The sequence below is a fragment of the Acinonyx jubatus genome, chromosome E4, assembly GCF_027475565.1.
Source record: "Acinonyx jubatus isolate Ajub_Pintada_27869175 chromosome E4, VMU_Ajub_asm_v1.0, whole genome shotgun sequence".
Taxonomy (NCBI): domain Eukaryota; kingdom Metazoa; phylum Chordata; class Mammalia; order Carnivora; family Felidae; genus Acinonyx; species Acinonyx jubatus.
This window is the reverse complement of record NC_069395.1, coordinates 9,367,855-9,381,469: the sequence shown is the minus strand read 5'-3', so window position 1 is coordinate 9,381,469 and position 13,615 is coordinate 9,367,855. Positions and strand designations below refer to the sequence as shown.

General features: G+C 51.0%; 1 protein-coding gene across 2 annotated transcripts in view; it reads right to left on the bottom strand.

Moving 5' to 3' along the window:
* UCK2 (uridine-cytidine kinase 2) overlaps positions 1-13,615 on the bottom strand; it is a 78,012-nt gene that overhangs the window by 5,821 nt on the left and 58,576 nt on the right. For both annotated transcript variants that reach the window (XM_027075026.2, XM_027075028.2), the window contains exons 2-5: positions 12,215-12,374; positions 11,331-11,427; positions 7,601-7,743; positions 1,685-1,782 (exon numbers count right to left, since the gene is read on the bottom strand). In XM_027075026.2, the coding sequence (XP_026930827.1) occupies positions 1,685-1,782; positions 7,601-7,743; positions 11,331-11,427; positions 12,215-12,374 (498 nt within the window). The remainder of the gene's footprint in view (positions 1-1,684; positions 1,783-7,600; positions 7,744-11,330; positions 11,428-12,214; positions 12,375-13,615) is intronic.

Sequence of the window (13,615 nt, the reverse complement as noted above, 5' to 3'; positions counted from 1 at the left end):
GTTATCACACTTGGGGGGGGGGGGGTGGGGGTAAAGCCACAATTCGAAGCATTCCCTTTTTTGTTTTTGTTTTTTTTTGCTTTTTATTTTACTGAGATTTTGTGGACCAATTTACAAATAACTATGTCCTGGTGTATGACCCAAGTTTAGGTTAAGACCACATGACCATGACTTCAGACCATGGACATCTTTACTCCAGGCAGCTTCTACACAGAAACCATTCAGATTCATGTGTGTCCGGCCCAAACCCAACCCGAAGGAGGCAATTTATCAGGTCCGAGCTCCTGGCTTACGTGGGAATGACCTGATCTTCTCTGAGCACAGAGTGGCTGGAAAAAGTAGAAACCACCCAGAAAACGTGCAGAACTTTAAGCTCCATTACAACTAAGTTAAACAGCAAAAAATTGGCAGTTACCTCTAATTTATGTACAATCACAAATTTACCATGGGTTCTTTTTAAGTTGAAAAGAGCAGAAGTCCTCCGACAGATAGATGGATGGATAGAATTTCCTGGCTTCTCAGCCCCTTGTGCTCTCTACCCAGAAACCTGATCCTGTGACCCAATCCTCTCTGGGGGAATGAATAGGGCATCAGCGTTACTCAGGCTGACTCAGAAAGTCCACCTGTCCCCGATCTGAAACAAAAAGTCTTGTCTGCTTTGACGCAAAACCCCACTAACAGACTTAAAGGAACAGATAGTTGGAGATCCTATTTTTCCAGGAGAAAGAAAGAAGTTAATTACCAGGAGAAACAGAGAAATTCCCACACTCAGCCTCACTCTACACCTCTTCTCAATGCCCTCATATTCCACTCTCTCAAAAGAGATCACCCAAGATCAGACTAAGTCCCAACATCTCCCCACTCTGTCTTACAGCCTAATGATTAAATTGTTAGGGAGTCAGACCATGGGGAGGCCAACCCGGGGAAGACACATGATACAGGTGCAGAAGTCTCCTGAGTTAAACGTTTCTCCCTGTCAAACGACGTCATCTCCTGCGTTTTCCTCCACCACTAACCTCCCACTACTCAACACCTTTTGTCCCTGGTGGTCGCCTCTCAACATTCACCTGTCTGTCCTCAGGAGGCTGAGGGCTGATTCACTAACGCCTAAAAATTCCCCATATCTTCAACCTTCCTTCTCTGAAAGCCACCCCACCAGAGAGTTCCCAGCTGCCACAGGAGGAAAGATGAATCTATACTAGGGCAGAAGTATGGAAGCTTACATGGTGGGACACTTCCCATATGGGAACTTACACAGGGGCCAAAGACAAGCTCAAAGCGGGGGCTCAATGTCGTGGCAGAAGAGATTCAGAAGGAAATATCTGGTAGCTGAGCCCTCCCTGAACCAACACGGCAACCATCATAGACCTTTTGAAGATCCAGATGGCCGAGTCTGTGCTGAGACATGACGCACCCTCACACCTCGAGGCCGCCAAGCAACGAGAGCAGAGCTTGCTGGAATCAGACAGCGGGACCCTGAAGGACCACTCTGACAGCTCCTGGGGAGCACAGTGGTAGCACACAGAGCCCCAAAGGCTGCCCTTTCGTGGGGCTTCGGGATAGAGGATCACTCAGAGAGGAATGGGATTCAGGCTGGGGGCTCCGTCAACTTATGTAGCTTTACTGGTACGATCAGGTTTTACATTCTAAATTCAACAAAAAACAAACCAAGAACGCAACTCACTGGCAAGCAGAATTCCTCAAAGGCAGGCTTGACGAACGTAATGTACTGAGATAAAATCTGCTCAAGGTCCCTCCCTCTTTCGCTGATGTCCCTTAATACTATAAGAAAAGGAAAAACAAGAATCAAGAAAATGGTGCACGAGCCAACACATGTCTGCCCTTCAGGAGGCAGACCCAGCTCACACGGACTCCACGATTGATCTGGATGATTCACAGCCCGGATTCCCGAGAGACTTGACCAAGAGCAGGTCGGCAGCAGCTTCAAGAAAAACAAGTTACATTTTTATTGCTATCGTCACACGTGGCTATGACCAAAGGCCGTCCAGCCTAAGCCAACAGTCTTCGTGTTTCAAGCAGCATTGGACCCGAATAAAATTTCAGTGTGAACGACATAAAAAGCAGGACAGTCCTACAGAGCTCGTAACAGGAAGTAGATGGGGCCCCAAGAGGTGGCAGGACTCCCCAGCAAAGGAGCCCCGTGCACACCTTGAGCCGTCCCCTCGCACTTACTTACCTGTGCACAGGCCACTGACCTACTGATGTACCACCTTACACACCCGGCTCCCCCCACCTTCCAGCCCCCCAGGGTGGAGGGCAGGCAGAGGGTCCAGCTGCTGGGTCGGCCATTCCTGCTAACCTCCAGCATAGAGGTTTGCCAAGAGAAAACCACTTAGTGAAAGATGAGAAAAGCATGGTTTTAGAGATGGTGTGGCCACCCAGCGGGACTCATCATCGCCCACCTTCTTCCTCTCGGGCAGTGTTAGCCAGGGGCTTTCGACAAACACCTTTATTATTTTAACAGAGTCTGTTGCCAAAAAAACAGAAAAAGGTCTGGGGCGCCTGCGTGGCCCAGTGGGTTAAGCGTCCAACTTCGGCTCAGGTCGTGATCTCACAGTTCATGGGTTCAAGCCCCACATCGGGCTCTGTGCTGACAGCTCAGCACCTGGACCCTGCTTCAGATTCTGTGTCTCCCTCTCTCTCTCTGCCCCTCCCCCAACTTGTGCTCTGTCTCTCTGTGTCTCAAAAACAAACATTTTAAAAAGTGAAAACAAAACAAAACAAAACAAAGCAGAAAAAGGTCTGACCCCCTAAGGGACTGGAATCTTAGTTTTCCGCTCCATCGCTAACCACCCTGATCCTCGGTTTCCCCCAAAGTCAGCAGTGAGAGTTTGGAAGGAAAATCTCTCGGTGAAAACGGCCCCGCCCTACAGGGGCCGTCTTAAATCTTAGCCCCCCCAGTTCCTCCATCTTCCACCCCCACCCCAAGGCGGGGTCCTACCATCAACAACCATCTGCAGAGGCCCCTCGACTCAACCATTTCTCAAGTTACAGACACAGCAGGGGATGAAACTCACTGCAAACAAACCGGGGAACACTTGTGAGTGAACTTCTGGAAAGCCATGTCTCCAGATAATTCTGTGCTTCCGCGCACCCCCGCACACAGGCACGCGCAGGGCAAGGGCGGTCGTGGTTAGGATTCGGGCTGGCATGACGTCCATGAGATTAGATGGCTAGAACACGGTCTCGAAGACCACGCTCCAGAGACTCACGTGATACCGCTACCACCACTTGACCTTTCCACCAGCTCCGCAACTTACAAGGACGTTTCCCGGCCTGAGCCCTGGTCACAAGATGGCTGGTTGGCCGCTAATGCGTCACCACTTGCCTCAGAGCCCCTCCTGGTCGCCCACTGCCCACCCCCCAGGACTCCCCAGCCAGGAAGTGGTGCTCCCGGGCATTCTGACTCAGGGCCCGGCAGCTCGGCCACGAAGAAGGCCCAAGGGCGGCCACGTGGCTCACCCCCACAGGCCTCGAGAGCCCTGGCACCCCGGCTAACTAGCTCCCCTCGGCCAAAACACACAGGCGGCGTGGCCTCCAATTCTTCACGTCTCCAGGTAAAGTACAAAGAATAAAGGAAGCCGGAGCAAAGGGTTATCAGAGCTGGGGAAAAAACAAACACACGCCCGCACTTGGGCAGCTTTTACTTGAAAGCCCTGCAAAAGCCCGATGTGGGTTTGTTTCCCAAGGAAAGCATCACACAAGTGCTGACGGCTTTAAGCAGCCTGGGAACCGTTGTCCTGCCCCACCTCCCCCCCAAACGTGCACACACGGGCACACGGGCTCTCCCGTAGCTGTGCCACGGCCCTCGGCCCCGGCCTGCAGCTCCCTTGTAACCGGCAGACCACAGAGCTCGGTGACCTGCAGCGTCACCGAGTGAGGGCCGGGGAGAAAGCGGATGGAGCAGGAGAGTCACGGGGAGCCAGCTCTGAGGCCCAGAGCTGCCTCCCCATCCACCATCTAGATCAATGCAGGCAAAATGGCCCTGCACTTGAATCCTGACCCCACTCTTACCTCTCTGTGACCTTAGACAAGTTATTCAACCTTTCTGCACCTCATTTTCCTGAACTGGAAAACAGAGACAGTGATACGCAGAGACTTTCTCAAAGTCATCACTTAGGAACACAGGGAGAGGTACACGTGGGAAGACACAGCGGAGAAGGGAGCAACAGGGAAGACGGAGAGAAGCCCTCCTACAGTTTCTGCCCTGGAAAAGGAAACAGGAAATGGGTGAGGATGTTGCCCAGACACGGGGAATGTGCAAATTCAAAAGGCATCACCCACCTCCGCTCTCGGAGAAGCTTCCACCGCGTTATCGCCTTCAACAGCCCGAGACCCCTCCCTGAGCCCAGACAACACTGCGCGGAACTGCCCTGCTCCTCGGGCGAAGTCAGGAAACGGGGCCAAGCCAAGCACTGAGTCACAACAAGGTCTTGGCACAGACCGGAAACTGCAGGGACTCCAAACCAGCTCCTTGATGATCACTCTGACCTCGGCACATTCGCTTGGCCAGGAAGGACCCTTTCAGAGGAGGGGGGTAAAGAGCAGGAAACTCACTACACGTCCGCCCACCTTCCCCGCCTGGGGCTTCCACGGCAGCCTTTCCAAAGTGCTCCTTCTGGTCAGCCAAAGTCAAGAACGAAATTCAGAAGGCCCCAGGATAAATACAATTCCTTGGTGGTTAAGCCAATTCACTTTAAAAATTAGTCAAGGGGCACCTGGGTGGCTCATTTGGCTGAGCGTCCGACTTCGGCTCAGGTCATGATCTCATGGTTCATGGGTTCGGGCCCCACACTGGGCCCTGTGCCGACAGCTCAGAGCCTGGAGCCTGCTTCGGATTCTGTGACTTCCTCTCTCTCTGCCCCTCCCCTGCTCGTGCTCTGTCTCTCTCAAAAATAAACATTAAAAAAAATTTTTGTTTTAATTAGTTGAGGAGATGTGTTACTCTAGCAATAGAAGAGACTGACCGTCCACCAGAGCCCTGATGCTATGGGAACCGGACACAGAGAATTATGGCAGGAGAGAGAGTAGGTGTCAGGGGACCTTGGACCCCTGCCTCAGTTCTTCCCTGTCCCCGAGTTCCCCGAGTGTGGGAGTCAATAACACACACGGAGGGAAGATGAAGGCTGGAAGAAGCCAATTCCCCAAAGTACAAGGGGTTCCCATGGGATGGAGGGAGGTCTTTCCAAGGCTGCGTGGACCAAAGGCAAATCCCCCCTCCCATGGGAAGGTCAACTTTGATCATAAGGGTAACCGGCCCAGGAAGTATGACACACAGAAGGGTGAAACTGCGGCACCAACTCAAGTCTCCAGGAATGTTCTTAGGCCCAGCAGCTGCTCCTGACTAACCCACCCTCTCCCTTACCCCACACCCTCCCATCCCCCAAAGCACATGCCAGGCATGGTTTTGGTCCTATGTGGACAGAGTTTGTAGAAACAGCATGTGGAAAGGCCCTGAAAGTCCACCAGGAGAATAACTCTCCAGCGGGTGACCTGAGAAGACGGAAGGCATAGGAGAGAAAGTGGGAGCCTCCCTGCAGGGGTCATTGAACCGACCCAGAGAAACCCACAGGAGGCTACCATCCTCACTGTCACAGAAGGATCCCAGCACCAGAGAGCAAGGGAGAATTTTCTGTGTCATCGGCGCCATGATGATCTGCTTGAATTAAAGGCCAAGGTCGTCTGATTTCCAAGGGTGCTGAATTCTCTATTCCCAAATCTTGGTCCTCATCCCCTGTGCCACACCTCACACGTCCTGCTCCCTCAAGCATAACTTCAGTCCCCAAATGATGGTATCAGCCTCGCATCCCAGCTCGTGAGAATGTGACCGCTCACAGGTTCCGACTGGTCCCGCCGGGAAAACTCAGGAAAACAGAACACCTACCATCTATCAAAGCGGACTTCCGATCTAACCCAGCAATTGTTATCAACTAATGCGCCACCCGGCATTCTACCCACGTTACCTCTGATCATCACAACCCAGGGGTCCTGATCTTGACATGATCGACCACTGGGGTGATTCCGATTTATGAGGGACAAAGAAGTTAATGCGTAACCTGCCCGAGGTCACACGTCTACGAAATGGTGAAATCAGGATTTAAGTCCAGTTCCTCTGATTCCAACTTCTTCCCCTGGAGCATCATACGGCTTCCCTGATTTGGCAGACTGATGGGGACATCCAGCAGATCACCCAAGGCAAGGCCTGGCTTTGGGGACTGAGGTGATAAACCAGGCCCTGGGACAGCTGTGTGATGGACCGTCAGCCTCAGGCCTCGATTATCTACTAAAAAAGACCACGGAACTTCTTACCTGGCCAGAGTCCTGACCCAAAAAACAGGCTTGCCTCCCTCATAAAGAAACCCAAGCGTGGGAGGTTACAGGGGTCACAAGGGCCACCAAAGTCACAAAGGTAGCTGGAGGCTATGGGGCTAGAATAGGGGCCTCCTAGTCTCCTTTTATCCATCATGGAGTTCTACCCCTCCCCCACCCCACCTGGGAGTGGAAGTGTAACAACAACTCACTTAGTAGAGTGTAGACACTACTACTTGGGAGGGCAAAATTCATTCCCCTGGATTCTGCTGGTTTCACTTATAGTTCTTGCCGTGAGAGGACTGATGGAGATAAACTCCAAGTTGGTTTTGTGAACCGAGAAGAGAAAATGTCACAGGCGCTGAGGTCAGAAGGCTCTGGGCTGGAGCTTACAAAACTCCAAAGTGCCCAGGATTTGCTCTGTGACTAGGAGCCACCTTGTCACTTCCTAGGTCATGTTCCTCTTCCACACGATGCGGACTCGAAGCCTTCCTTGCCCCCACCCACCGCCCCCATGGGGGGTGTTCTTTCCTAACTCTGCTGGTACCTTCTCACCCCTCCCCACCCCTGCTCAAAACCCCTTGGTACCTCTCCCTCCTCTTCCAGGAACCAAATCAGAAGCCATAGTCCCCACAATCTGCATCAAGCAATTTCTAGTGTCTCTAGAAATGAATGCACGAGCCCCGTGTGTCTATATTTGCACGATGTGACTTCTTGGGTTGTCTCGTCATCACTCTACCACACCCTGCATGAAGTTTCCCAATCCCTCTGGTGGAGGCAAGGGCTCTCCTCTCCACCAAAGGGCAGTTCTGTGTCCTTGGGACCCCCTGGCATGGGGACTCGCACAGGCACACTCCCAAATAGCCCTGCAGAGGAACTGACCGACTGACTTTGTTCCACAGCCGGCTGGACAGAATGACAAAACCTCCACAGAGCTTTCTGGAAAATCAAGGGCTAGAGAAGCAGCCTGGTGCCCCAGGCACAGGGCACTCCTGCACCCACACCTCCTACAGTTAGCTCCGGTGTAGATTACGATGCCTGTGGGAAAACCAGTAAGAACTGGGCATTTAACCAAACCTTTTTCCAGCGAAACCAAAACGTAAACGTCTCGTTTCACCTCCGTGACCTCACAAGCCTTCCGTTATCCGAAACAGTGACTAATCCCTTCTCAGAGGTCACCAAATGTTTGGGCAGCAGGATGCCCTGGAGCTGATTGGACTCGGCTGGGCTGGGCCACCCACGCGGCCACTGGGGGCTTTCTAGAACGCACCTCTGCGGGAGAGCCGCGTGTCGGCATCTGTGTCCACGAAAAGCTTCATCTGGAACAGGTCTCGTACTTCCTGGGAGTAGAAGGCCAGGATCCCTTCAAAGAGCACCACGTCTGCGGGATAGACAGTGACCGTCTCCTCCTTCCTGCAAAACACAGAGCGCATGACGGGCCGAACCGGGCAGGGTGGGCAACGGGGCAGGAACAGCATCTGTCTGGGAGTCTGGGGTCCTTTCCTACAGCAGGACCGAAAGGGGGTAGAGCTAACACAGCCTGGCAGAGCCCTCGGACCACCACTGAAGACCCACCAAAGGGCCAGCAGCACCGGGGCAAAGGTCCCCTTTGACCAGTTCTTCTGGGCTCTGGCCATAAAGCAGAAATCGAAGCCCGTCATCCCTCTCCTTGGAATAAACAGCCTGCTGTTTGTTGAACGCACAACAGAGACAGACAGAAGCAGATGCGATTTCTTCTTTTCTCCGGAGGCGTCTGGAGGAATGCTCTCGTGCATGGGCATTTATGGAACCTAACCTGGAGCTTTCACAAACAGAACCTCACAGTTTTCTCCCAACAACCCTACCCCTTCCCCGCTGTCCTGAGGCAACTGGAGAGGAGAGGAAGGGCCGGCTGGGAGGGAGGGAGGGAGGGAGGCAAAAAGGAAGTTGTAAAGAGAGGTGAGGGGAGGAAGCATCTCCAGGGAAGGAAAGACTCCCGAGCTCCGTGGGGTCGGCCCCTATGGCTAGCAGAAGCGCCGTGGCGTGGCGTGGCGTGGCATGGTGTGGCCGTGGCCGTGGGTCTGGGCCTGTGGGGTCCAGGGCTGCAGGGCGCTGCTCCCTCCCCCTCATCACTGATGCAGGGGTCCTGCATCACCACCTACCCCACAGGGCTGGGTAGCCCAAGGCAGATATTAGCAAATAGAGGGCTTTTCAAAAGCAAGGCGGGCGGGGCGGGTTCTATTGCCAAATGCTCTAAAGGGAGGCTGTGGGCCGAGTTGCGCCTTGCCTGCATTTTCAGAGCATTCTTACCATCTGACTCTGTCCTAACCACCCTTTGCTGCACTGTCACCTACTGCCTCTTGCTCCAAAGTCACTGAAAGGGAAGTCCTGATTACCACCGCAAGGTTTACTCCTCACGCGGGCATCGGTGAATAAAACCGAATAAAGCATTATTTTTTAAGTTCCTTAAGACGATACGTCCATCGGGGCGCCTGGGTGGCTCAGTCCGTTAAGCGTCTGGCTCTTGGTTTCAGCTCAGGTCATGACCTCATGGTTGGTGAGATCGAGCCCCGAGACGGGCTCCATGCTGACTGTGCGAAGCCTGCTGGGGATTCTCTCTCTCCCTCTCTCTCTGCCCCTCCTCCGCTCATGCTCACTGGCTCACACACTCTCTCTCTCTCTCTCTCAAAATAAATAAATAAATAAATAAATAAATAAATAAATAAATAAATAAATAAATCTAAAAACAAAACCAAAAAAAGCCAATAGGGGCGCCTGGGTGGCTCAGTCGGTTAAGCGTCCAGCTCTTGGTTTCAGCTCAGGTCATGACCTCACAGTTTCAAGGGTTCGAGCCCCGCATCGAGCTCTGCACTGGCAGTGTGGAGCCTGCTTGGGAATCTCCATCTTCCTCTGCCCCTCCCCCACTCACATCGTCTCCGTCTCTCTCAAAATAAATAAACTTTATATAAAAGAGAAAGGACAAGAGGTTTATCTGTGCAAACACAGGGAAGCCAGCAGCTACCAACCCAAGAGGATGCACTGAACTTCCCTCCCATAAACACTCCTCGATTCCTTCTTAGCTCAGACCCTTGGGTTCCTGTCTAATTTCCAAGGCAGGCACTGTTAGAACAATGCCAAAGTGGCAGAATGTAGGGTGTAAATGACAGCAATAAAGGACCAGGTGAGTAAGGTCAGAAGATATTCTCTTAGAACAGTGATAGAACTCCAGGTTTTTGTTTTGTTTTGGTTTTTTGAGAGAGAGAGAGAGAGAGAAACACAAGATGGGGGGAACGGGCAGAGAGAGAATCTTAAGCAGACTCTGTGCTTAGTGTGGACCTAGGTGCCGGGCTTGATCCCATGACCCTAGGATCATGACCTTATCCGAAATCAAGAGTCAGACACTCAACTGAGTCACCAGGCGCCTCAGGATGGGCTTTTAATTATAGAAACATTTGGCCATCAACAGATGAATGCACAGATGTGATTTATACATACAATGGAATATTACTCGGCCATCAAAAAGAATGAAATCTTGCCATTTGCAACAACATGGATTGAACTAGAGTGTATTGTGCTGAGCGAAATTAGTCAGAGAAAGACAAAAAAAATTTTTTTCACTCATATGTGGAATTTAAGATAAAAAACAGAGAACATAAGGGAAAGGAAGCAAAAATATAAAAACAGAGAGGGAGACAAACCATAACAGACTCTTAAATACACAGAACCAACTAAGGGTTGCTGGCAGGGTGCTGAGTGGGGGATGGGCTAAATGGGGGAGGGGCATTAAGGACACTTGTTGGGATGAGCACTGGGTGTTCTATGCGGGGGATAAATCACTGGATTCTACTCCTGAAATCATTATTGCACTATATGGTAACGAACTTGGACTTAAATTTTTAAAAATAAAATAAACTACATTAAACAAAAGAAAATTATAGAGATATGTGGTAGTAAAAGATGAAATCTAATTTCCCATTAAAAAAAAAAAAACAAAAAAAACTCCACCCAAGGGGCACTCAGTCAGTTAAGTGCCTGACTTTGGCTCAGGTCATGATCTCGTGGTTCATGGGTTCAAGCCCTGTGTCAGGCTCTGTGCTGACAGCTCGGAGCCTAGAACCTGCTTCAGATTCTGCGTCTCCGTCTCTCTCAGTCCCTCCCCTGCTCATGCTCTCTCTCTCTCTCTCTCTCTCTCTCTCTCAAAAATGAATAAATGTTAAAAAAATAAATAAATAAAAAATTCCACTGGAGAGAACGAAGTCAAGGAATCAAGAAGAAGGCGGAATGATAACCAGGTGGGAGAAGCCTTCAAAACAGCAAAGGGCTGAAAACAACACTTACTGAGCGATTTGTAGCCCAGAATATGGAGCGACTACGTGCGGTTGATATACCAGTCAGAAGTTTAGCGTCTGCCTGGGAAGTCCTGAGTGAGCAGAGTCCCTGGAGGCTCAAAGGAATTTGGGGGGGGGGGGGGGTCTGGCCAGGAGCCCCCTGCAACCACGCAGAGGGAAGGAAGACAGGACGGAGGTCAAGCCACACTCCTCCATTCCTAATCAGGAGCACAAACACAGAGCCGCGGAAGGGACAGGACTGAGAAGCTCTCCCGAGAGTTCAGTGTCCCATCTCTGGTGACCTCAGCGCCCTCACACCTCTCTGCGCGGTCCAATTCAAAGTAAACCAGGAGAGAAGAAAGAACAGTTTCCTTTGCTTTTCTTCCTGTGTCCTCTGCCCAGCCCCTTTACATCTTATTCCAGGAACAACAGCTCAGGGATGTGAATCAGGACAAATATGTAGTCCCTCACCTGAGCCCAAGTTCGTGAACTTGTCCTTTCAGAGTTAGCAAATCGTGATGAGCAGACGGTCCCAGGAAGCGCTGGGTAAAGTCCCCAAGCCGTGCCCACCCACGCACATGCTAACGGGCTGCAGTGGGTACCACACAGGGGAGGACCCTGGCTGCAACTTGACAAACGGGAATGCTCGGGGAACTACAAGGAACAACGCCCAGCCCAGAGCAGGTCACTTACCGGGAATGAGAGACAAAATCATACACGGGAATCTGTACTGTTTTCCCTTCAGTGATTTCTTTGAGTGTTTTGAAGATGAGTTCGTTGTCAAAGGCATCTGAAGGAAACCAAACTGTTAAAATGTTTCTCGATTTTAAAACGATTTCTCCTATAATCTTACACATGTAGTTCATGTATGTATATCACACCCTAGAGGAGCATATACACCCACCCCCAAAAGCCAGATCTCTACCCAAAGCAGAAGGCAAACTCCCTGTGACTCAAAATAGAACACATGAATGAGTTCTGAGACCCTGCTTTTCTTCTACCTTTCTATCCCACCCTTGGCTTCAGACCTCACTCTCCTCCAAGTTCAGCTGCTGCCTTGGGCACTGGCATAAGTTAACCTGGAAAGCATACTTGCGACACAGGGAGGCAACAGGTTTTGATTCCAATGGTTACAAGGACCCCAACCAGTTAAAGGGCAATGTGCTGATCTGGGACCATCAGGGCAAAAATCACTGTCAGACATCCTGGACCCTCCTTAGTCCTTTCTGCCAGTGAGTTTCACACCATGCCATGCACACGTGTGCGCGGGTGGGGAGGAGGGTGTGACACAGGCTTCAGGTCAGAGGAGGCAGATGTGTTTGTGCTAGCCTGTGTCTGGCCAACCTCAAATAACAGACTCCTATGGAGTCACCCTCGTTCAGATGCAGATTCAATCGGTATTTACAAAGTCATGCAATGTGTGATGTGTTTCAAAATGGATTCTTTAATATGAGCCCCACCATAACCCCGCAAGGTATTTAGTAATCCTCCCTTTTACAGGTGGAAGCAGATTCCAAGAGGTTAAACAACTCCCTCAGTGAACCAGCACACAAACACACCTTCAACTCCTGACTCACCCGGGTGATCAAAATTGAACTGGCCCTTCAAGGCTTTGGCCTTCTGCTCCGAAGTGAGGACACGGTAGAAGCTATCCTGGCTCAGGATAACCACCTGCTTCTGGCGACAGTCCACCTCATTCTGTCCCAGGAGCTGCACAATCTTAGCACAAACCGAAGACTGGAGGAGAGAACAGAACACCAAGGATTAAAGGGGAGTGCAGAGTCACTAACTCATGAACATGCCCTAAGCAAGGCCTTCTGGAAGAAGACTCCAAAGGCTACCATCTTGTATGATGGATTAGAAGGTTAAAAGAGAGCGACAGCCTGCTGAGAAGGAAGTTTGGAGGTCCCAAAATCTCTTCCTCCCTTTCCTAAATGTGAGCAGTAAGGGAGATGATTCATTTTCAGAAATACCAAAAAAAAGCTGTGCTGTTTAGTTAATGGTAGGTTTACAACCTATTGGAAATACGTACAAATCCTGCCAACAATGGGTATCCAACCCTTAGACACTTCACTTCCTGGTTCTTCTTTCCCTCTCTGTTTGCGGGCTTATTTTCACAGGCCATACAATGAGCATGCACCAAAGAACAAAGGGAGGAGGGGCTGAAAGTCACCACAGGGAATGTACATTGTTACAATCAGACAACTTCTTGCCTTACGTGGGCATAGGGGGACTTCCGGGTCAGTTGTAACCTCTGTAGTACTCAGCCAATGAGGAACCAGGGGAGGGACTTGCCTCTGTAGTACTCAGCCAATGAGGAACCAAGGGAGGGACTTACACGCTAGGAGATAAAATGTCTGCTGTAACTGCTTGTCCATCATCAGACACCTGCTCTTGCAAAACAATGACTGAAGCCTCGCTTCACTGTGCTCCGAGTCTCCGCGTCCCTCCTTTGATTGGGTCGGTGGGCTCATTTCTCACGCTAAACACAGCTTACTACTCTCAGGTGTCTTCAGGGACAGCAGCAGTGAGGAGGGCAGTCATTTCTACCTCCTCTTCCGTAAACTCTTTTCTAAAGCCACTAATAAAAACGAACACAAATTTATTTATCCCTGCTTGTGCTCTGGCATAGATACACAAAACAGACAGCAGAAAATTGAAAGAGAGCAAGCACACTGATGATGCGCAACGGGCCTCATGAAGTGATGGCACGTCCATGTAGAATCAAAACCGCAACCAGAGAACGTGGCCAGTTAGCAGTAGGGCCAAGGTCGTGGCTTTCAGCCCACTTCAGTGGGTTACTCTTGCTCTAGTGCATAGCCGTGGACTTGTTCACACTCACGGTGGAGGCTTCTTCACAGATGTTTGCCACTACTTACGGACTGGAGTGACATGGGACACAAAACATCACCAACACCTAAAACACTGGGGTATCCCAGCTCAGAATGGGGGAGCCAGAAGGAACTCAAACCTACATG